This window comes from Panulirus ornatus, chromosome 6 (genome assembly GCF_036320965.1).
Source record: "Panulirus ornatus isolate Po-2019 chromosome 6, ASM3632096v1, whole genome shotgun sequence".
NCBI lineage: Eukaryota > Metazoa > Arthropoda > Malacostraca > Decapoda > Palinuridae > Panulirus > Panulirus ornatus.
The window spans coordinates 3,726,677-3,750,869 of NC_092229.1; the positions used below are offsets into that span (position 1 = coordinate 3,726,677).

Consider the following 24,193-nt stretch of genomic DNA (forward strand, 5'->3'; position numbering starts at 1 on the left):
TAAACTTTGATGTAACAGATTTAATAAAATAATTTTAATATCTATGACAACTAAAATAATTTTAATATGATTTAATATGTTCACTTTTATGGAAATAATTGACTTTTTTTAATACTTTGCCATTTTGCACATAGTGAGGTAACACTAGAAGCAAAGAGCAGACCCATTAACTCACATATCTGAGGCTTAGGGAACAAGTGCAAGGGGGAACTGAGGAGGTAGAAAGTCGAAGTAAAACATATATACATGAAAGGGGCTAAACATACAAGAGTGTGTGAGATAAGCATGGGATACAATATTTTTGGAGTGATGTGATGTCAATTTGCTGAACCATGGCATATGAAGCAGTCTGAGGAAACCACAGAAAGATTTGTAGATCTTGCCTGTAGACAGGGCTTTCGTTGTGGTGCATTAAACAAAACAGCTGGAAAGTTGAATAGACTCACAGGTATACTTTTATCTTTTTCATTTTTGTACAAACAATTGTAAACTGGACATGTTAATTTCTAGATATGGGTTTTTAGATCCTTACATACACTTGATGTTAATCCTAATATTGTCATTAATATGAATGGCATGTGGTGTTACTCTTAAAAATTCCAATTATAATAAAATGGAAAATGAATTCTTTTGATGAGGAATGTTGGAAATTATACTTTATACATATTTCTCTATGACAAACATACAATTGAAAGTTATTCAAGTTTAATGCATCTTTTGCTACCCTTAGGTTTTAGGTATAAGGTGAAACAAAAGTTGAAAAGACAGGTGGGAATCCCTCATCATGACCACACAATACTTAACAAGGATTGCATTACATGATTCCTGTATGACTATTGGCAACTGAAGGGTGGACCTATGAGATACCTTCCCTACTTCTTCTCCACCTTAAAAACCATATTATTCTTTTCTTCTCTCCTTTGTGTATTTACCTTTATGTTTTATCTAAGGCCTGGCATAGATAACATCAGTATATATATATAAAAAAAAATAACCTTATCTGTTATGGGGGAAAAGGTGTATGCACATTACAAGCTGAGATGGAAAGAATTATGTCAATCTTTAAGTATTACCGCCCAAAATTTGTTATTTCTAAAACTTTTTGCAAATTAATTTCCAATGCAGCAGCAGGATTGTTGAGGTTGAAGTTAGTGATGACCTCTGGGTGGATGAGTCCAATCTGACCAACTGGAACCCCACTGATGATAATGCTGCCACAAAATCCAGGAAAGAAACTTGGGTCTGTAAAAAACATAAAAAAGAGTAAACTTGGCAGCAGAGATTTTAAACACATATACCTACGTTGCTTTAGCTAATTTCCTTATGCTGATTTCAAGAAAGCAGCCGAAATTTTTTTCGTATTTAGATTTTTCCTTATGACAACAATATAATGAGTTTTTCTAAAAGGAATTTTTTGAAATTCTATACATTTATCTTAAAGAAATATTTAAGTGAATATGGTTTAAAACTAAGGTTAAAGTGACTACCAACAATGTAAAAGTTTCATGGCTGGAAAATTCATGGCAATTTGTCACTAGACTTCTGTCAGGTTTACAAGGTTTCACAAAGTTTAGCTTTCTTTGCCAGAAGCACAAGATAAAACAAAGGCCTGTAGGAGAAAAATATGTTTCTTGAGTAAAATTGAGCTGTCTCTATCATTCAACCTCATAAAACTTTTCCTACTTTACATATATATTTCAAACTTGGCATACTGATGAATTTTTCTAAGGCTTCACACAAAGAAGGAGACACTTTCAGCTGTTTTGAAAAAAGTGTCACCAATTTGAAACAAGTCTTATCTGTTACAAATTAGAAAGGTGAAAGAAACTTAAGACAAGTTGACACACTGAACTGGATCACTGTTTCTCAAATGGTGGATCACGAAGTTTCCAGGGAAGTTATGAGCTCTCCACATTAAGAAAATATTTTTGCTGTACAGCAAGGACAGTTCATAGATAAATATTTGTGAGAAAAGGAAATAAAAATGGCTGATTCCATATTTTAGTTATTTGTGGGCAAAATAAATCCCCCAACCTATGTCTGTTTACACCTGTAGAGTTGAAAAGGGTTGCAGCAAAGAAAGACCTATTCAAAGGGCTTGTTGGACAAATCCACTGAGAAACAGTGAATCAGATGCTTGGCAGTCCTTTGAAGGAAAATGAAAGAATTATTAGGAAAATGAGAGTCCTTCGCTAAGAGAGAGATATCAAAGCATAAATACTACAAAAGTATGAGCTGCCTTTTCATTCTGAAAATCCATTTTTTGCTCTCTTATTTGGAGGGAAGAAAAAAATTCCTAAAATCTGTCACCCATAAATAAGGCGAGAAACTCTTTCAAGATATTTCTGCAAACCCTTATCAGATTGCAGTGCGTCAAATCCACAGATGATGACACTGATAAAAATCAAGATGTAATGAACAAACCTGGGATGCATTGCTGAAATTGGCAAATCAAAAATTGGATAAGTTTGTACATTTTTGTTTGATAAGAAAAGAAGTTATGCTGAACAGAGTGATTATTCTGGTAATTTTCATAATTTACACATCTTTCTCAAAGAACTGAGAAAAAAAAGAACTGAATTTATGTGCAGGCACATAAATTTCTTAATTCTGAAAAATGGGTGTACTCTGTACAGATTTTGGTTGGCCAAGGGTAATTTTCTAAGTACACACGGTTCACAAGGAACATGTATTTACAAAAGCTGAGTACTAACTGTGAAAAAGTACAATTTGACCTCTGTACAATGATAAACAGAAATGAACAAAATACTCACGGTCTTCTCCTTCTAAGTAATATCCTTTTAAACTGTTGTCAGTGGCAAATGGGACTTTGAGAGCTATCATGATGTTGTCCAGGAGACCCTGAACTATCTCTATTCCTGGTTTAACATTGTAATTAATTGCACATAGGTGACGCTGATTCCGGGCCCCCGTGCCTCTTGTAGCAGAAGGGCAACCATCTCTTATCACTACATCAGAAACCTGTGATATAATTGTCTTTTTACAGTAAGAATACAAGTGCTTGAAAGTCTGATTACAAAAACAATAAAAACAAGACATGCTAAAATTTCACATATTATTGATATTCATTATCATGTAACCCCCTCTCATGACGTTACTGCAGCTTCAAGACAGCACTCCGCTACGGAGAGGAGAGATGATAAACTCCTTTGAAATAAGAGGGTCTTTGATAAGACTATATTCATTAATGTCAACTAATGATGATGTATATACATGCGAAAGGCTACTTGGTGCAGCCCCTTACAGGCAGAGTCCAGTAACAGACAAAGAATGACCCATCCACTCAATATACACATATATATACATGTTTGAAGGAATAGTGGTTCCAACAATGTTATATGGTTGTGAGGCGTGGGCTATGGATAGAGTTGTGCATAGGAGGGTGGATGTGCTGGAAATGAGACGTTTGAGGACAATATGAGGTGTGAGGTGGTTTGATCGAGTAAGTAATAATAGGGTAAGAGAGATGTGAGGTAATAAAAAGAGTGTGGTTGAGAGAGCAGAAGAGGGTGTTTTGAAATGGTTTGGTCACATGGAGAGAATGAGTGAGGAAAGATTGACCAAGAGGATATATGTGTCAGAGGTGGAGGGAACGAGAAGTGGGAGACCAAATTGGAGGTGGAAAGATGGAGTGAAAAAGATTTTGAGTGATCGGGGCCTGAACAGGCAGGAGGGTGAAAGGCATGCAAGGAATAGAGTGAATTGGAACGATGTGGTATACCGGGGTCGACGAGCTGTCAATGGATTGAACCAGGGCATGTGAAGCGTTTGGGGTAAACCATGGAAAGTTCTGTGGGGCCTGGATGTGGAAAGGGAGCTGAGGTTTTGGTGCATTATTACATGACAGCTAGAGACTGAGTGTGAACAAATGTGGCCTTTGTTGCCTTTTCCTAGCACTACCTCGCATACATGAGGGGGTAGGGGGTTGTTATTTCATGTGTGGCGAGGTGGCGATGGGAATTAATAAAGGCAGACAGTATGAATTATGTACATGTGTATATATGTATATGTCTGTGTGTGTGTATATATATGTATACGTTGAGATGTATAGGTTTGTATATTTGCGTGTGTGGACGTGTATGTATATACATATGTATGTGGATGGGTTGGGCCATTCTTTCGTCTGTTTCCTTGTGCTACCTCGCTAATGCGGGAGACATATATATATATATATATATATATATATATATATATATATATATCCTCCCTGGGGATAGGGGAGAAAGAATACTTCCCACGTATTCCCTGCGTGTCGTAGAAGGCGACTAAAAGGGGAGGGAGCGGGGGGCTGGAAATCCTCCCCTCTCATTATTTTTTTTTTATTTTTCCAAAAGAAGGAACAGAGAAGGGGGCCAGGTGAGGATATTCCCTCAAAGGCCCAGTTCTCTGTTCTTAACGCTACCTCGCTAACGCGGGAAATGGCGAATAGTTTGAAAGAAAATATATATATATATATATATATATATATATATATATATATATATATATATTTTTTTTTTTTTTTTTTTTTTTTTTTTTTTTTTTTTTTATACTTTGTCGCTGTCTCCCGCGTTTGCGAGGTAGCGCAAGGAAACAGATGAAAGAAATGGCCCAACCCCCCCCATACACATATATATACATACGTCCACACACGCAAATATATATACCTACACAGCTTTCCATGGTTTACCCCAGACGCTTCACATGCCTTGATTCAATCCACTGACAGCACGTCAGCCCCGGTATACCACATCGCTCCAATTCACTCTGTTCCTTGCCCTCCTTTCACCCTCCTGCATGTTCAGGCCCCGATCACACAAAATCTTTTTCACTCCATCTTTCCACCTCCAATTTGGTCTCCCTCTTCTCCTTGTTCCCTCCACCTCCGACACATATATCCTCTTGGTCAATCTTTCCTCACTCATCCTCTCCATGTGCCCAAACCACTTCAAAACACCCTCTTCTGCTCTCTCAACCACGCTCTTTTTATTTCCACACATCTCTCTTACCCTTACGTTACTCACTCGATCAAACCACCTCACACCACACATTGTCCTCAAACATCTCATTTCCAGCACATCCATCCTCCTGCGCACAACTCTATCCATAGCCCACGCCTCGCAACCATACAACATTGTTGGAACCACTATTCCTTCAAACATACCCATTTTTGCTTTCCGAGATAATGTTCTCGACTTCCACACATTCTTCAAGGCCCCCAGAATTTTCGCCCCCTCCCCCACCCTATGATCCACTTCCGCTTCCATGGTTCCATCCGCTGCCAGATCCACTCCCAGATATCTAAAACACTTCACTTCCTCCAGTTTTTCTCCATTCAAACTTACCTCCCAATTGACTTGACCCTCAACCCTACTGTACCTAATAACCTTGCTCTTATTCACATTTACTCTTAACTTTCTTCTTCCACACACTTTACCAAACTCAGTCACCAGCTTCTGCAGTTTCACACATGAATCAGCCACCAGCGCTGTGTCATCAGCGAACAACAACTGACTCACTTCCCAAGCTCTCTCATCCCCAACAGACTTCATACTTGCCCCTCTTTCCAAAACTCTTGCATTTACCTCCCTAACAACCCCATCCATAAACAAATTAAACAACCATGGAGACATCACACACCCCTGCCGCAAACCTACATTCACTGAGAACCAATCACTTTCCTCTCTTCCTACACGTACACATGCCTTACATCCTCGATAAAAACTTCTCACTGCTTCTAACAACTTTCCTCCCACACCATATATTCTTAATACCTTCCACAGAGCATCTCTATCAACTCTATCATATGCCTTCTCCAGATCCATAAATGCTACATACAAATCCATTTGCTTTTCTAAGTATTTCTCACATACATTCTTCAAAGCAAACACCTGATCCACACATCCTCTACCACTTCTGAAACCACACTGCTCTTCCCCAATCTGATGCTCTGTACATGCCTTCACCCTCTCAATCAATACCCGCCCATATAATTTACCAGGAATACTCAACAAACTTATACCTCTGTAATTTGAGCACTCACTCTTATCCCCTTTGCCTTTGTACAATGGCACTATGCACGCATTCCGCCAATCCTCAGGCACCTCACCATGAGTCATACATACATTAAATAACCTTACCAACCAGTCAACAATACAGTCACCCCCTTTTTTAATAAATTCCACTGCAATACCATCCAAACCTGCTGCCTTGCCGGCTTTCATCTTCCGCAAAGCTTTCACTACCTCTTCACTATATATATATATATATATATATATATATATATATATATATATATATATATATATATGGTTCTCAGTGAATGTAGGTTTGCAGCAGGGGTGTGTGATGTCTCCATGGTTGTTTAATTTGTTTATGGATGGGGTTGTTAGGGAGGTGAATGCAAGAGTTTTGGAAAGAGGGGCAAGTATGAAGTCTGTTGAGGATGAGAGAGCTTGGGAAGTGAGTCAGTTGTTGTTCGCTGATGATACAGCGCTGGTGGCTGATTCATGTGAGAAACTGAAGAAGCTGGTGACTGAGTTTGATAAAGTGTGTGAAAGAAGAAAGTTAAGAGTAAATGTGAATAAGAGCAAGGTTATTAGGTACAGTAGGGTTGAGGGTCAAATCAATTGGGAGGTAAGTTTGAATGGAGAAAAACTGGAGGAAGGAAAGTGTTTTAGATATCTGGGAGTGGATCTGGCAGCAGATGGAACCATGGAAGCGGAAGTGGATCATAGGGTGGGGGAGGGGGCGAAAATCCTGGGAGCCTTGAAGAATGTGTGGAAGTCGAGAACATTATCTCGGAAAGCAAAAATGGGTATGTTTGAAGGAATAGTGGTTCCAACAATGTTGTATGGTTGCGAGGCGTGGGCTATGGATAGAGTTGTGCGCAGGAGGATGGATGTGCTGGAAATGAGATGTTTGAGGACAATGTGTGGTGTGAGGTGATTTGATCGAGTAAGTAAAGTAAGGGTAAGAGAGATGTGTGGAAATAAAAAGAGCGTGGTTGAGAGAGCAGAAGAGGGTGTTTTGAAATGGTTTGGGCACATGGAGAGAATGAGTGAGGAAAGATTGACCAAGAGGATATATGTGTCGGAGGTGGAGGGAACGAGGAGAAGTGAGAGACCAAATTGGAGGTGGAAAGATGGAGTGAAAAAGATTTTGTGTGATCGGGGTCTGAACATGCAGGAGGGTGAAAGGAGGGCAAGGAATAGAGTGAATTGGATCGATGTGGTATACCGGGGTTGACGTGCTGTCAGTGGATTGAATCAGGGCATGTGAAGCGTCTGGGGTAAACCATGGAAAGCTGTGTAGGTATGTATATTTGCGTGTGTGGACGTATGTATATACATGTGTATGGGGGTGGGTTGGGCCATTCTTTCGTCTGTTTCCTTGCGCTACCTCGCAAACGCGGGAGACAGCGACAAAGCAAAAAAAAAAAAAATATATATATATATATGAATACATGGGCATTCTTCATATGTTTCCTGGTGCTATCTCGCTGATGCGGAAAACAGCGATTAAGTATAATAAAACAAAAAATAAATGATCTTGTAGTACTGATGTCCTAAACCCTAATCCTACAGGCTGGCAAACGGCAGGGAGAGTTCAAGGCCTGATCATGCAGAACGGTGTATGGTGTGCATGGGATTGAGTGAATTGGAGTAATGTTTACACGGAAGCCAGAGTGTTGTTAAAAGACAAATCAGTGGACTGAACCAGGGTATCTGAAGGAGACATTAAAGATGGGTCTTTGAAGCCTGGTTGTAAATTAGGGCTCTAGTTCTGATGCATTATACATAACATTGCCACAGGGTGGATATGAAAGCAAATGAGACCCTTCTTCATGTTTTTGGCTTAACCTCACTAAAAAGGCACTTTTCAATATCTGTCCAAAATATATCATGAGAAAAACAGCTCTGATGTATAAAGACATTAATCCTTGTTTTGGTGGAAAGTTTGATTCACTGAAAGCTTTAAGTCCACTAGAGAGTACAACAGGGATTTTACAATTTCAGCAGCAAGCTTGATTCTTTGAGCCTTAAGTCCACTAGAAAGTACTACAGGGATTTTAAAGTTTTGTCTATCTAAAAATACAAGTTATAAATGTTCATTGTTCTAGTACAATAAAATAAAGATTTTTTTTTTACATACATATCAGCCATTTCCCACTTCAGTGAGATAGCATCAAAAACACAGAACTGAGCCTTAGAGGGGAAAACCCTCACTTTGCCACCTTCTCTGTCCCTTCTTCTGGAAAAGTAAAATCAGGAAGGGAGGATTTGCGGCCCCCAACTCCCACCCCTATTAGTCACCTTCTACAACATACAGGAAATACATGGGAAGTACTCTTTCTCCCCTATCCTTCGAGATAAATAAAATAAAGACGAAACATGTACATATTCACAAAAGAGATCATTAGCCTTATACAATACACTACAGTATGGAAGACAAACTCCACCACCTACATATATCAATAAACCTACTATCAAGCAAGAATAAATAAACAACTACTATGCACTGCCAGTGTACTGTTTACAGCCATACCATAATTGTAGCACAGTAAAAATGAAATATCAAAAAACAAATTTCTCCTCCATACTGGCTTTCTAGCCAGTGGGGGAGGAAAGCAAGTGTATTGGAGTACTCTCCCATACCGTACACACACCTCCCACATACACTGATGCCTAAACTTTCTGGTACAATTTAATGACTGATGTGCACTACTACTGTTATGTTTTTACCTACATAGTGGCAAAATACCTAAGAGAAGTAAGATAGCGATAGAATAGCAGGCTGATAAAGGTTGGTTCTGAGGTATATTCAGATGTTCTGCTATTCTCATTCAGACAATATTCAGAAGACTTATATTTAAATGTTTCTCAAGTTTAGTCACCTCAAACAATCGAAGAGGTAAGGATATGTGTTTGTTGGCTGCTACAGTCTTCAAAATTCCAGGTAAAAGACTTGTTCGTACAGCTTCACACTCTGTAGTTTTGGGGTTACCAACTCTAACCCATGGAAGGCTATCGAGGTTTACTTTCATTCTCTCACCCAAGTCTACCTGAAAATAAACATTTGATACTGGCATTAATGTATTTTACAATCTCTCTTTACCTGTAAAGTTCAATCCTGTGATTAAAACATGGTGGCTGTGGGTGCATACAACAAATATACCACAAAGCATTAGTCAGTTTTAATTTGAAAGATCTCTGCTTGTGGACAACGACTGCAAGGAAAAAGTTAATGACAGAAAGATAACTGTCAAACAAGCAATCCAACTACTTAAAGCAGCAGTTAATTTTTCCTTGAAACATCAGAAACAAAATGCTCACTAATTACACTAACAACTTGATTTCTCAAAGAACAATCTTTACCTTCACTAACCAGTAATTACCACTACCAAAATAGGTGACAGCTGTCCTTGTTTATGAAATTAAAAAAAAAAAAGGGAACAGAGGGCTAGCACCTCTACATCTCTGCAGATCACAAAATATTTAGGCAAAAGAAATCTTCTGTGACCAAAGAAGAAATACAATTCTTGACAATCTATAGCTATCTACCCATCTCCTTATATCAATAATACCCATTCCCTTTGGGAATCCTACTTATCTCTATCCATACATTCCTCCCTCACACAAACCAATTCATGCATTCTTCCACCATTTCTCTCCGTGCAGAACTCTTCAACTATATTAATCAATCAGTTTAACATGGTGAGAAAACCATCAGTTTATTTCAATGACCAAGCTCCAAGTCCTTAATAATATCTAAAAGGCCCATTACACAAGATGCATATTTACATTCACCTTTCATACCTGATCACTGCCTCCCATGTCAGCAAGGTAGTGCCAGGGATATATATCACTGTTATTATCAATATCATTATGCTTGATTGCCATTTCCTGCATTTGCAAGGTAGCACCAGGAAACTGATGAAGAAAGACCCATCCACTTATATACACATATACATACACTCACATATATTTTTTTTTTTTTTTTTTTTTTTTTTTTTTTTTTTTTTTTACTTTGTCGCTGTCTCCCGCGTTTGCGAGGTAGCGCGAGGAAACAGACGAAAGAAATGGCCCAACCCCCATACACACGTACATACACACGTCCACACACGCAAATATACATACCTACACAGCTTTCCATGGTTTACCCCAGACGCTTCACATGCCTTGATTCAATCCACTGACAGCACGTCAACCCCTGTATACCACATCGCTCCAATTCACTCTATTCCTTGCCCTCCTTTCACCCTCCTGCATGTTCAGGCCCCGATCACACAAAATCTTTTTCACTCCATCTTTCCACCTCCAATTTGGTCTCCCTCTTCTCCTCGTTCCCTCCACCTCCGACACATATATCCTCTTGGTCAATCTTTCCTCACTCATTCTCTCCATGTGCCCAAACCATTTCAAAACACCCTCTTCTGCTCTCTCAACCACGCTCTTTTTTATTTCCACACATCTCTCTTACCCTTACGTTACTTACTCGATCAAACCACCTCACACCACACATTGTCCTCAAACATCTCATTTCCAGCACATCCATCCTCCTGCGCACAACTCTATCCATAGCCCACGCCTCGCAACCATACAACATTGTTGGAACCACTTTTCCTTCAAACATACCCATTTTTGCTTTCCGAGATAATGTTCTCGACTTCCACACATTCTTCAAGGCTCCCAGGATTTTCGCCCCCTCCCCCACCCTATGATATTATATATTATATTTATTATTTATTATACTTTGTCGCTGTCTCCCGCGTTTGCGAGGTAGCGCAAGGAAACAGACGAAAGAAATGGCCCAACCCCCCCCATACACATGTATATACATACGTCCACACACGCAAATATACATACCTACACAGCTTTCCATGCCTTGATTCAATCCACTGACAGCACGTCAACCCCGGTATACCACATCGCTCCAATTCACTCTATTCCTTGCCCTCCTTTCACCCTCCTGCATGTTCAGGCCCCGATCACACAAAATCTTTTTCACTCCATCTTTCCACCTCCAATTTGGTCTCCCTCTTCTCCTTGTTCCCCCCACCTCCGACACATATATCCTCTTGGTCAATCTTTCCTCACTCATCCTCTCCAAGTGCCCAAACCACTTCAAAACACCCTCTTCTGCTCTCTCAACCACGCTCTTTTTATTTCCACACATCTCTCTTACCCTTACGTTACTCACTCGATCAAACCACCTCACACCACACATTGTCCTCAAACATCTCATTTCCAGCACATCCATCCTCCTGCGCACAACTCTATCCATAGCCCATGCCTCGCAACCATACAACATTGTTGGAACCACTATTCCTTCAAACATACCCATTTTTGCTTTCCGAGATAATGTTCTCGACTTCCACACATTCTTTAAGGCCCCCAGAATTTTCGCCCCCTCCCCCACCCTATGATCCACTTCCGCTTCCATGGTTCCATCCACTGCCAGATCCACTCCCAGATATCTAAAACACTTCACTTCCTCCAGTTTTTCTCCATTCAAACTCACCTCCCAATTGACTTGACCCTCAACCCTACTGTACCTAATAACCTTGCTCTTATTCACATTTACTCTTAACTTTCTTCTTCCACACACTTTACCAAACTCAGTCACCAGCTTCTGCAGTTTCTCACATGAATCAGCCACCAGCGCTGTATCATCAGCGAACAACAACTGACTCACTTCCCAAGCTCTCTCATCCCCAACAGACTTCATACTTGCCCCTCTTTCCAAAACTCTTGCATTTACCTCCCTAACAACCCCATCCATAAACAAATTAAACAACCATGGAGACATCACACACCCCTGCCGCAAACCTACATTCACTGAGAACCAATCACTTTCCTCTCTTCCTACACGTACACATGCCTTACATCCTCGATAAAAACTTTTCACTGCTTCTAACAACTTTCCTCCCACACCATATATATATATATCTATCCCTGGGGATAGGGGAGAAAGAATACTTCCCACGTATTCCCTGCGTGTCGTACAATGCGACTAAAAGGGGAGGGAGCGGGTGGCTGGAAATCCTCCCCTCTCGTTTTTTTTTTAATTTTCCAAAAGAAGGAACAGAGAAGGGGGCCAGGTGAGGATTTTCCCTCTAAGGCCCAGTCCTCTGTTCTTAACGCTGCCTCGCAAATGCGGGAAATGGCGAATCGTATGAAAAAAAAAAAATATATATATATATATATATATATCAACATAAACATATATACATACACATACATATACATATATACACATGAACATATTCATACCTGCTCACCTTAATCCAATCCTATGAGAACAAAATGACTAACTAGAACTCCTACAAGTTAAACCATTCACTTAAAACTAGCATTAGAAAAGAATCTAGTTTCACACTTAGACCAGTACTCTTGGATGAGGTAGATATATTTGATGGTCTTCAGTGTTCTCACCAGAATATGAAAATGGAGGTTAGAGCAGAAACACATATGGAAGATCACCAGGGAGATATTGTAGGGATTTAAGAGGTGCATATTATGACAAATTTAATAGAATGTGGAAACAGCATGAGTGAGTGTGATAGCTGTAAGACTGAGAACACTGATCTTATTAGAGATGGACCACACCAAATACATTTTCAAGGAGGAAAATTTTGTGATTTTAGACTGAACAAAACTGGTTAACAAGAATCACTGCTAGCTCAGAAATACATTCTCTTCACACAGGAGGAGGTATGCCATACAAACCACAGACCTTGCCCATGCATAGCTAGGGAAATACTTGGAAGGCCTGGTATGAAGAAAGTTCAGGAAGGCATAAGCTCAGTGCAATGCCTCTTATTCCTTAATCTTTCTAAAACTACTTTTTCAGTACAATCACATCCACATCATTCTTCCTAAGTACCTTATATATGTTGTCCCTGCTATGACTGTAACATACAATTCTCAACTATGTAATGACAAATAACATTTCTTTTGTCATAACAATGTCATAACTTAATCCTGCTTTTCATGTCTTACTTGTATAGTGGTCATTTACAATATCACTAAAACGTTTACTTACCTTGGAACATAATGAGAAAGTTGCTGCTTCAGTATAGTTATTCTGGGACATTAAAAGCCTCAACTTATCACTTAGATAATTCAGTTCAAATTCCTGGCCAATGGTGTTTGTAGAGGGCATCTGCATGTCAGAAGCCAACTTGTCAAAGCCATATGCGACCGCAAAGTCCTCTGCTATATCACATTCGTGAAGTATATCATACCTATTAAAAGAAAAATCAAAATACCACATACAAGGAAATGAACAGTATATATGTCTACATCTTCTATAACCATAGCTGTTATCCAGCAGAAAAGAGTTGTGCAGAAGCTCCAACAAACACTAAATTCATCTAATATTTCTGTATATCCCTTGGTCATTGCTATATACCCCTTACACACAAATACTCTCCCATACTGTTCTTCTATCATAACTTTTAATTCCTACAGTCCTTATTCAAACCCACAAGTTAAATACATATCTGAGCTCATTAACTGATGACACTACATACTGCCATGAAATTTCAAGAAAGGTTGTTTTCTCATCAAGCACTGAACAAATTCTATGGTAATTCAACCAATTACCCAGTAGAAACTGATCCACTATACAGATAGAACTATTGTGGCAAAAAGCTGCTTTCTGTGCTCTGCAAAGGCTCTGTTCAACCTAGGCCCATTCTCCTTTATGATTTTCAATTCATAATAATTCAAATCGCATTCAGAGTAAACTTTACTGACTACATTTCAAAATTTAGTTACAATGATAAAAAATAATTACAATTTGTTCCTTTCACATAAAAAATCAAGAATTAAGTAAAAAGAAAGACCTACATTGAAAAAAAATTAAGTTCATTCATTTGACTGACTGAAGGTCTCAAAAAAAAAAAAAAAGTCCTTAATTCTTCCCATAGGATGGTGTCCACTAACCTCGTTGGAGGTACCTCAACAATGACTTTGTCCTCTCCCTGAGGCTTAGCTGAAAGGCTCATAGACGTCAGCATTTTTGCTATGCTCTCTGGAGTTTCACTCACTCCAGCCAAGGTGTTGCAGTAAGCAACAGAAGCTTCTTGCTGACGGTACTGCAGAGTTGGGTATTGGAACTTTTTTCCATCAGGGTATTCAACCTAGAAATAATTGTATGTATTTTCATTTAAGAGGTACAAACTTCCCTAATCTTATGTACATCAACACCATTCTTACAGAGGTTTCATGCAAAATCTTTCCAAAGAATTATTACAACAGTATTCAGCAATAGCAGTATTTCTAACTAATCTTCCCTCTCCATGCCTTTCAGCTTTAACTTACACCTTCATGAAGGCCTAATTACCCCAGTTAACTAAAATATCATACACTTAAATTCTTCCCATGCAAAATTTTTACTAAAAAATGATTATCTGTGAATCTTTCCACTATTCCAATTCAGTTCTCTTATTAGGACGAGACTATAGCTGAAGAATTTTATAACAGAGCTGATGTGTTCTTTCCAGCTCAGTTTACTGTTTAGAGTGACACCAAGAAGCCTACCAATCACAACCATGCCTCACAGACTATTCCATAGAATACCCTTACCACCTCATATACTTCTTATTTCCTGGTTCTCCCAGGTGACAGCGCACTGAACCATTTAATTCTATCCCATGCATGTCTCTCACCCTCCTGAATGTTCAGGCCACAGTAACCTAAAGCCTCTTTCACTTCATCCTTCCATCCCCTTCTTGATCAGGCCCTTCCTCTTCTCCTTCCATTTCTGACACAGAACATCTTAGTCAGCTTTTCTTAACTCATCTTCCCCATGTGTCCAAACCATTTCAACACACATATATGATTAACCCTCCTCACAACACATATTGTCCTCAGGCATTCCATTTCCAGGATGTCCACCTTGTTCTGTTCTTTTGCATTTAGTATCAAAGACTTACCATCATACATATCAATTATCTTTTTTGCCTGTCTTCTCCAAAGCTACTTATTTGCAACAAATGCTCACTAGAAACCAGGAGAACTTGGACTGTAAACAATGAATATTTACCTGAACAGGTTCAGCAGTGTAAGGTTGGTCACAGTAACCGGAGAACATGCAGATTAAGGTATCCAGTACAATCTGAGCCTTGTATCGATCAGTAGCTGTACACTCAATAAAGACATTACGTGTATTGAGAGTAAGCTTGGAGTGGTTACCATTGATAATGGGAGGCAAGGAAAGCACTACACCATTCTGATCGGAAATCACTGGATAAACAGGTTTGTCCTGCAGTGAAATAAAAATAAAACTGGCATCAGTAGAGAAATATTTAATTGTAATAACATTTGAACTGGAGGAAGTGAAGTGTTTTAGATATCTGGGAGTGGATCTGGCAGCGGATGGAACCATGGAAGTGGAAGTGGATCATAGGGTGGGGGAGGGGGCGAAAATTCTGGGAGCCTTGAAGAATGTGTGGAAGTCGAGAACATTATCTCGGAAAGCAAAAATGAGTATGTTTGAAGGAATAGTGGTTCCAACAATGATGTATGGTTGCGAGGCGTGGGCTATGGATAGAGTTGTGCGCAGGAGGATGGATGTGCTGGAAATGAGATGTTTGAGGACAATGTGTGGTGTGAGGTGGTTTGATCGAGTAAGTAACGTAAGGGTAAGAGAGATGTGTGGAAATAAAAAGAGCGTGGTTGAGAGAGCAGAAGAGGGTGTTTTGAAATGGTTTGGGCACATGGAGAGAATGAGTGAGGAAAGATTGACCAAGAGGATATTTGTGTCGGAGGTGGAGGGAACGAGGAGAAGAGGGAGACCAAATTGGAGGTGGGAAGATGGAGTGAAAAAGATTTTGTGTGATCGGGGCCTGAACATGCAGGAGGGTGAAAGGTGGGCAAGAAATAGAGTGAATTGGAGCGATGTGGTATACCGGGGTTGACGTGCTGTCAGTGGATTGAATCGGGGCATGTGAAGCGTCTGGGGTAAACCATGGAAAGCTGTGTAGGTATGTGTATTTTGCGTGTGTGGACGTATGTATATACATGTGTATGGGGGTGGGTTGGGCCATTTCTTTCATCTGTTTCCTTGCGCTACCTCGCAAACGCGGGAGACAGCGACAAAGCAAAAAAAAAAAAAAAAAAAAAAAAAACATTTGAACTGCCTGGAACAATATAAAATGGCAAACAAAAGTTGTTTTGTTGATTGGGGAGGAATAAAAATCAATCAACCAACATTAAAATGAGTGATATCCTATTCTTGATATTCAATATTTTTAAGTCCATAGAACATTTTGTTTTCAACACATCTAATCAATCTCTCTTTAAATTTTTCATTCTTTGTCCATGGTGCCTCATTATCTCCTCAATATGCGAGTGGCCACATCACACACATCTCCCTAACAATTTCCATCACCCTCACACCTTCCTGGTTCCTCTCCCTAATATATTTTTCTTTTCAAATTCCCATTCCCATGATGCTGTCATTCCTGAAAGTGTGATGTACAGAGTCACTATTATTATTTTTGATGAGAAAAGTTATTCATTCATTGATGTAAATAATGTTTATCTATCTATATCTCCAATGACTGTTCCCTCTGGGAACTCCATCAAGAGGGTGATCATGGCAAAAGTCTCCATAACTGGTGAACTCCAACATCACTTCTTAGCCTTTAGTGCCTTACCTTTTACAGGCCACTAGCAGATGGCAACTCAAGCACAATATTTCCAGAGGCTCCTACCTAATGTTTCTACCAACTACTCCTACCTAACATTCCAACCTACTACTGCTACTCAATGCTCTCGCCTAATGTCCCTACCAACTATTTCTACCTAATGTTCATAACTACTACTAACTATAGCTCCTAAAGTTTTTGTCAACTTTGTGAATTAAGTATTGTCAAGTGTTAGGCGAGACAAGTACAGCCTGTATGTTTATGGACAGAATGCCAGCAGTCCATGTGTAGGCAAGTTGGAAAGAAAAGACAGCTATCTAGGTCAGAGGGGTGCAACTTATCCACTGAAGTACTGGCTTACTACAAAGCCATTTATTGACCTTCCCAATACCCAGGCAGGTAAATGATGAAAATGTAAACAATGCATATAAAAATAAAAAACATGTAAATGATATTTATGAGATGCATGAAATCATGCAGTAAGTTAAGGTTTATACAGAACAAAATCATACCCAGAAAAGCATTACCATCATATAATTGCATAATTCATGAGGATCTGTGATGCTATCAGGGCCTACCACATGTCAATTCAACAACATTCAATACTAATATGGAAGAAAGTGTATCATTTTATTTTCTTAAATAATATATGATACAGAAATAGTTTTTACAGTTAAAAAAAAATGCTACATGGGGAAATAAATTTTCAGAAAGAATGCACAATGAAGGTTAAACTGACACATCAGACTATTGGAGTGACAAAAGTTTCTACCAACAGAACCATACTCAAAGGAAATATCTAAAATTTACAAAGTAAATCATCAGTCCAGCATCATGAACAATCAACAGATTGATTATAAGAATTTACCTTTATGATAGGCACATATTCCTTAAGATGTGAGTCATGAGAGTACATTTCCAAAAGTTTGTCAGCCCTGAAAACTTCTGACTGATTCAGAGGCACAAAAGAGATATCAACTGGTGGTCTTGCATCATATATAAATGGACCAGAGATGGTGTCTAGGTCATGAGTGCCTGTTGAAACAGAATGTAAAGAATAAGGATCACATCTAAAGGAAAACATTGATATCAAATACAGAAAACTGAAATACATAGAAAGGATAAGACAGTATTATTAATCAGTTAGTAAGGTAATTCACTGTTTGTATGACCCAAGGGCAGGTGCCCAAGATAATGCAGAATGCATTCATAGTGTGCTCTTATAACAAAGGGACAAAGTGAATGCCCGATTACATTGGTCTGGTGCACGCATGCCTTATTGTCCCACTAAAAACTCTTTGATACACTCGGTTTGCATATATTTCTCAGATAAAACTCTTAGTAATGACTTACATGTGCTTTGCTTTCTCCTCTGTAACCCTGTTCACTATAAAAAAGAACTACCTAGAAACTGTACTTTCTAGAAATCAGTTATGCTACATGAGATGTTGGTGAGAGAGGTGGTAAGACAAGGGCAATGGTGAAGGAGAGACAGACTATGACAAGAGAAATGGCATGACCTGCCTTGGGTTCATTTGTCATAGGGACTTGGCCTAGTCACTGAGCCTTTCTGCAAAGTGCTCTGCTATAGTTAGTGAAGGGGTTGAAGAGTCATAGTGGTTACAGGGCAGGGAAAGGTAAGAGTGTTAGTCACGTGATGATACCCCAATGCACCAATGTACATATCAATGAAATTAAATCCTTAGGGTAGCCTTGTCCAAGTCTTAGTATACAGACTGGCTGCTGAGCTGCATGAAAAGGGACTGAAAACAGAAAAGGGAAACAGCATCATCTGAAGGAGACAATACTTCATATGTTACCAAGGACAGTTTCCAATGGTGCCTTTAGGAAACCAAGACAGTGTCAAACCCATACATTAATGCATCTGAAAATAGTTTGTTTCTTACTGAAAGGGAAAACTAGATGATGTTAACAAAAAAGAGTTGTTTCAAAACTAAAACTGAAGTGTATTTTCATGAGATTATTCACAATCATAAAAGAATAAAACCAAAAGAGCTTGCTAAATTAAGTACCTCATGATACTTTTTCATTACTAAAAGGTATAATGTTAAAAATAAACAAACTATCTAAATGTCACCAAACCTCTTATCTAACTTGGTGAAACACAATGAAAGCTGAATTTATAACTCACATGCAAAATGTAACCACTGGAAGCAGCCAGAGTGAGCCAAGTCTCATTCATCAAACAGCAGCATTAAAATTTAAGAGTACCATAATCACTATTTGGTAGCAAACAAAGTAAGTTACGAATTTACATACCAATGGCAACCAGAGTGCGTTTCCGAGCTAAGTTCTGGTGTAGCTTGTCCTGAAGATCTATGAACGAGTCATACACACCCTGAGTGAATGTCACATTCCGTAAAACAGCACCAACTACATACGGACGTACCTGAAGGGATTACAGCACATCATTTCAGTGTACTCATTTTCAGCTATCTATTTACTAGTGGATGGGAACAAAGACTGCAGAAACCTTAAAAATATAATGAAGTATACGAAAGGTGTTTCTATACTTGGACAATACATAAACCAAAGAAATGTTTACTAGATCTGTCTGACAGTATAGCAGCATAAACAGCCATTACGTCCAATTCAAACTATCCAACAAGACAGATATCTCCAAATCACACAAAACCTCTTTCATAAGCTTTATGACCACATTTTGCAATCAAAAGATTCAAAGCCTTTGCAGATCATACCCTTTGTGTATTTCACTTAGCTGAATGTAATAAACCAGGTAATAAATCTGTTCCAAGATTAAAAGCATCAACAACTGGGAAAGGTGGGATGCCAACAACAAGTCTGTAAGATTCATGACATCTCACAATACAAACAGGTATCTTTATATACTTCATCCTACAGCGTTAGCAAAAAAACCTTGTCTGCCTCCCTACAAATTTTTGAAGGTGATGTCACACTTACATTCTAGTGCTTTGTCACCTCTCCTTTAGCCTTAATTATCACCAGCAAACATCTATAAATTGAATTGGCAAAGTTCCTGAAGTATCGTAGGTTCATGTTTTAGGTCCAAAGGGTCGGAATCTCCTGAATGAGGCAAGGTACTAATATGCTGCAGGAAGCAGTTGCCTGATCATGCATTTTGTGCATCCAATGTGCTTAGAAATCTCAAGTGGACCCACATTCTTTTGTTTCTAGGTGAGCATTCAGGTTTTCTCCTTAAAAAGGTATGATCCAACCATCTTAAAACACAGGTGGATGATATACATCACCCAGAAGTGAAATTCCCAAAATGAGGTGGTAGCCAGAAAGAGTAAAGAAAATCATACTACCTTCAAGATAGCCTGAGAGCATCACATGCTTGAACCCACAATGAATATTAAGCTGTGTATCACCTCTGAAAATATATGGGGGTGGACATCGATATTTGCAGAAACTACATTTCAGTATTTGCCAACTAACCTAACAGAAATGCAGTTTATTTATCAGGTAACCAATCTATACAGGGGAAGGTGGGTTTTGGATCCAACAGGGAAGGTTCTGTGGAATGCAACAAAGATGCCACCTGAAATGAGGAACTGAGTTAGAGAGAGGGATTACAGGTTTAAAATCACCCACTCTGGAACTTTTAAGATTTTATATCCATTTGACAGTCAACAACAAACACATCTTTCAGTTGCAGAGCAAGAAAAAATCGTAGCAAGAAATAAAGCACAAAAACTGATTAGAAAAGAATAAAGTTGTAGACGAGTAGAATGAGCAAAATCGATGAAACTGTGAATGTAGAGAGGAGAAAAAGTTAAAAATAATGCCTGATAGTAAAGTTCAAGAGATGAGAACTAATAAGTTTACAACATCCTCCATGTGTGATACAAAGGGACAATTACAAACAGGTAACTAAAAAAGACTTGAGTAATTTCTACCCCTACAGAGAATTATATTTGTTAGTTCATAATTTCATTCATTGCCAATAAAAGAAGTGAAAATATATATTTTTTCAATTATTCAAAACCACTCAACAAACAAAAATCTAAAATTCACAGATCCATATTTCAAGAACAACATTACTTTTTCAGCTTATTAAAGAACATCTGTTCTTACCTGTTCAACTAACACCATGGTGAATTATTAGTAGTTATTTTCAACTCTTTTTAACTAATACTATACAAACTCACAATCTGTTATGACACAGTATGTATACGACTCCATGCTCTAATCTTGCTTCCATGCACATTTCAAATTCAACGTAACATAAAAATTACTGCCAAACCCACTTTTAATGTAAAATACATTTCATACAAACACGGCAGCATTCTCTCATTATGCAATAATACCCAAAAAACTTTAATCAACTTTTTACAGCTTTATACTTTCTTGGTTTCTTGCCTGACACTCAAAAACTGCCCCCAGAAATGCAAAATTATTTGTAAAAATCTAATACTTCATCTGCACCCTTATCAACATCAATCATAAAATCTAACCTGAGCAGTTGGAGGTTTCACAATTAGCTTATACTTCTCTGGCTCTTTGGCTGGTACCACACGATAGTTGGGAAGTGACTCTTTTCCCAAGTAAACACAGAGAGAACGGGCAATGCCCTCAATACACAAAAGATCATATCGATTGGCAGCAACTTCAATCTTGTATGTCATTCCTTTGTCTGGATCATCAATTATGTCATCAACTTCGAGTCCATACTGAAAGCAGAGTTCATCAAATTCTTCATCGGCTGTGGAAATACAAATATCAATTTAGAAGTCAAATTTTTCCTAACAACACAAAATCATATCCATCCGCATTTTATGCTTCTAAACAAATACATTTCATGAATTTCAACTGTACTAACAGTACATTCCAGCCCCTTAAAATGTTCTAATGAAACCTATAAAAACATCACCTTACTTTACCTTGTGGCCAACATTTGCTTTAATTTGAATAATATACTTGAAATATATCAATATATGGATATATGTTCCCTCATGCCACATGGTGAAGAATGGTCACAGTAGTCAATTAATTACCTATTTGTGCTGTAATGGACGAAGTTTTACACCCACGGAGCCCCATCTCTTAAAACATTCTCTACTATTATACTACCTTTTAAATTTACGTAAGCTATCTGAATTAACCACGTCCTTGGCCAATCTGTTCCATTCATCTACCCCTAATACCATGAAAAGAATTTCTCACACTCTTATTTATATGTTTCTTATTTAATGTACTTCTGAATATCAGGTACTGCATGTATTTACTGTACACGAGCCCAAGCAATGCTCGAAATCTGGATGCAAACACTAGACCTAATGCTTAGGATATCATCAAAATAAGTGGCTATGGGAAGTTTGGTGAGACTTTCAAAGGCTCAACTAATTTATACGAGTCTCCTTTCACCTACTCTTCCATAAATTATCCCTAAATTATAAGACAGAAAACAACTGCAAGTAGTTGATATAGCCTCCAGTGCACCCAGAAAAATGTTCAACATATGTTTATCAGGCGCTTGCAAGATGTTGAATTCTTTTTTACCCAGTATGTATTTGCATGGGATGAAGTACATAATGCCTCCCAATTCTCATACACACACACATCAACAATCTCAGTCTCGTGAAACAAGTAACACATCAACAATCTCAGTCTCGTGAAACAAGTAAAACATGGATATCAACGACAAAAATCATCCCTTCGTAATTCATCACAGCCCATGAAAGTGGTGCAAGTGATGTTTCCATTCACACCTTAAAAATCAATGTTAGGACAAGTACTTACAGTAAGTTCGACCAAGGGCTTCAAACAATGCATCCCTATTTACAGATACAGTTGGCATGACTAACGTCTGATTTCTTCTTGTCTGTATCCAATTAACAACGATTTGGTGTTCCCAAAACACTTGTCACATGCAGCACACACAAACCACCTACCGACTGTCAGCTGTGTTTCGCCGTGACGTTGATACTTTCGTACAGAGATTCTAAAATCATTGTACTTCAGTCTCAAAATATATATATATATATATATATATATATATATATATATATATATATATATATATATATATATATATATATATATATATTTACTTATTTATTATTGTAAAATAGTGAAAAGCTCTCCCATGATTTCCCTGTTGAACAGTAAATGTATTGTATGGTATTCTTTTACTGTTCACATTGACTTCCACTGGAACTTATATATCAACAGCAACATTCAGCACATAGCGATACAAATACAGCATTACCAGGAAACCGGTCTGATATATAAAAAGATAGACAGAAGGGTAGATATATAGATAGACAGGTAGAACGGTTTAATGAAAAAATATTACAACTGTACCATGATACCCTAAAACAGGCCAAATAAAGGTAAACTCATATTAGGACGAGTATCTACCAATGCCCAATGCCCAGAACTTGTACAGAGCAGTGCACTTCACGTCAAGTCGGACACATTTACAGATCCCTTTTTAGGGATCCTTGCATCCACAGTTCTATAGGCTAAATACAAAAACAAAGAATGTATGAGAATGCCCATTGTCTGATCTCAGACATAAACGTCCTGATCAACTGTATAAGGTCAACGCACCTTTAACAAGGCGTCTGTCGGGCCTCACTGACCTTCGTATCGTCTGATGTCTTGAGAAACATGTACAACAGCACTATGAATTTTTCACTAAGTTCGTTTATATTCTTATTCATTTTTATTGAGATATATATGAGCTTTCTGGAAATATCATCTACATGTCCCAAGCCGTTTTCTTGCCTTGGAAAAACTCATATAATTTTTTTTTAATTTGACTATCTTTAACCCGTTCACGTTTCGGCCCCAAAACCCCTCTTCCAGTAAGAACAAGTACCGGAGACACACCCGGTTCTGAAGGCGTCAGTTCACCTAAATAACCTATATTACTAAATGATTTTATCTACACAATCACAAGGAAAAAACCACTAAATTTACCTCGAAAACTTCATTCCGGTCTCAAAGTAGCATTAGTGACAAATATGGCCACACCACTCGGTTCCAAAGGTCTCTGCTCCTCAAAATGATACACATTGCTTAAATACAAACAACACAATGCCCACTAATTCTACCTCTAAAAAAGTCGGTCATATTTCAATTTTGAAACAAAAAGGTTTTTGACTTAAAATTTACCTTGACCTGCAAATTTTTGCTAGTTTTAGTCAGAAAATGAATTTCCGTAAAAACCTCAGCAAAGCACCTATTTTCCGCGCTGAATACGAATTTATCATCAAAATATGGTTTAAGAGTCATTTGATCCCGCAATAATTCACTCAAATCTTTAAAGGAGTAAAAACCTTCATGACAATTCCTTTTATATCTAATACTACATGTCGATCAGAGGAAGCTTATGATGTATTCTACTCAATAATTTCAAGTATAGAAGACTTTCCTTATGTCATATTTTTGTTTTGAAACAAAAAGTTTTTTGACCTAAAATTTACCCTGACCTATTACCTGCAGATTTTATAGTTTTCATCGGAAAATTAATTTCAGTAAAAACCTCAGCATAGCACCTATTTTCCAGGCTGACTATTAATT

At 38.3% G+C, this 24,193-nt stretch overlaps 1 protein-coding gene across 1 annotated transcript; it reads right to left on the reverse strand.

Moving 5' to 3' along the window:
* Positions 1 to 431: 431 nt before the first annotated feature.
* Positions 432 to 22,575, reverse strand: beta-PheRS (phenylalanine--tRNA ligase beta subunit). The gene is made up of 10 exons (XM_071662377.1): positions 22,406 to 22,575; positions 21,121 to 21,368; positions 18,941 to 19,070; positions 17,529 to 17,695; positions 15,055 to 15,273; positions 13,953 to 14,149; positions 13,048 to 13,249; positions 8,897 to 9,064; positions 2,775 to 2,982; positions 432 to 1,242 (listed from the first exon to the last, which is right to left on the reverse strand). Exons 1-10 carry the CDS (start codon positions 22,461 to 22,463, stop codon positions 1,070 to 1,072), a joined length of 1,770 nt encoding a protein of 589 aa, XP_071518478.1. The 5' UTR covers positions 22,464 to 22,575; the 3' UTR covers positions 432 to 1,069.
* Between the last annotated feature and the right edge of the window lie 1,618 nt (positions 22,576 to 24,193).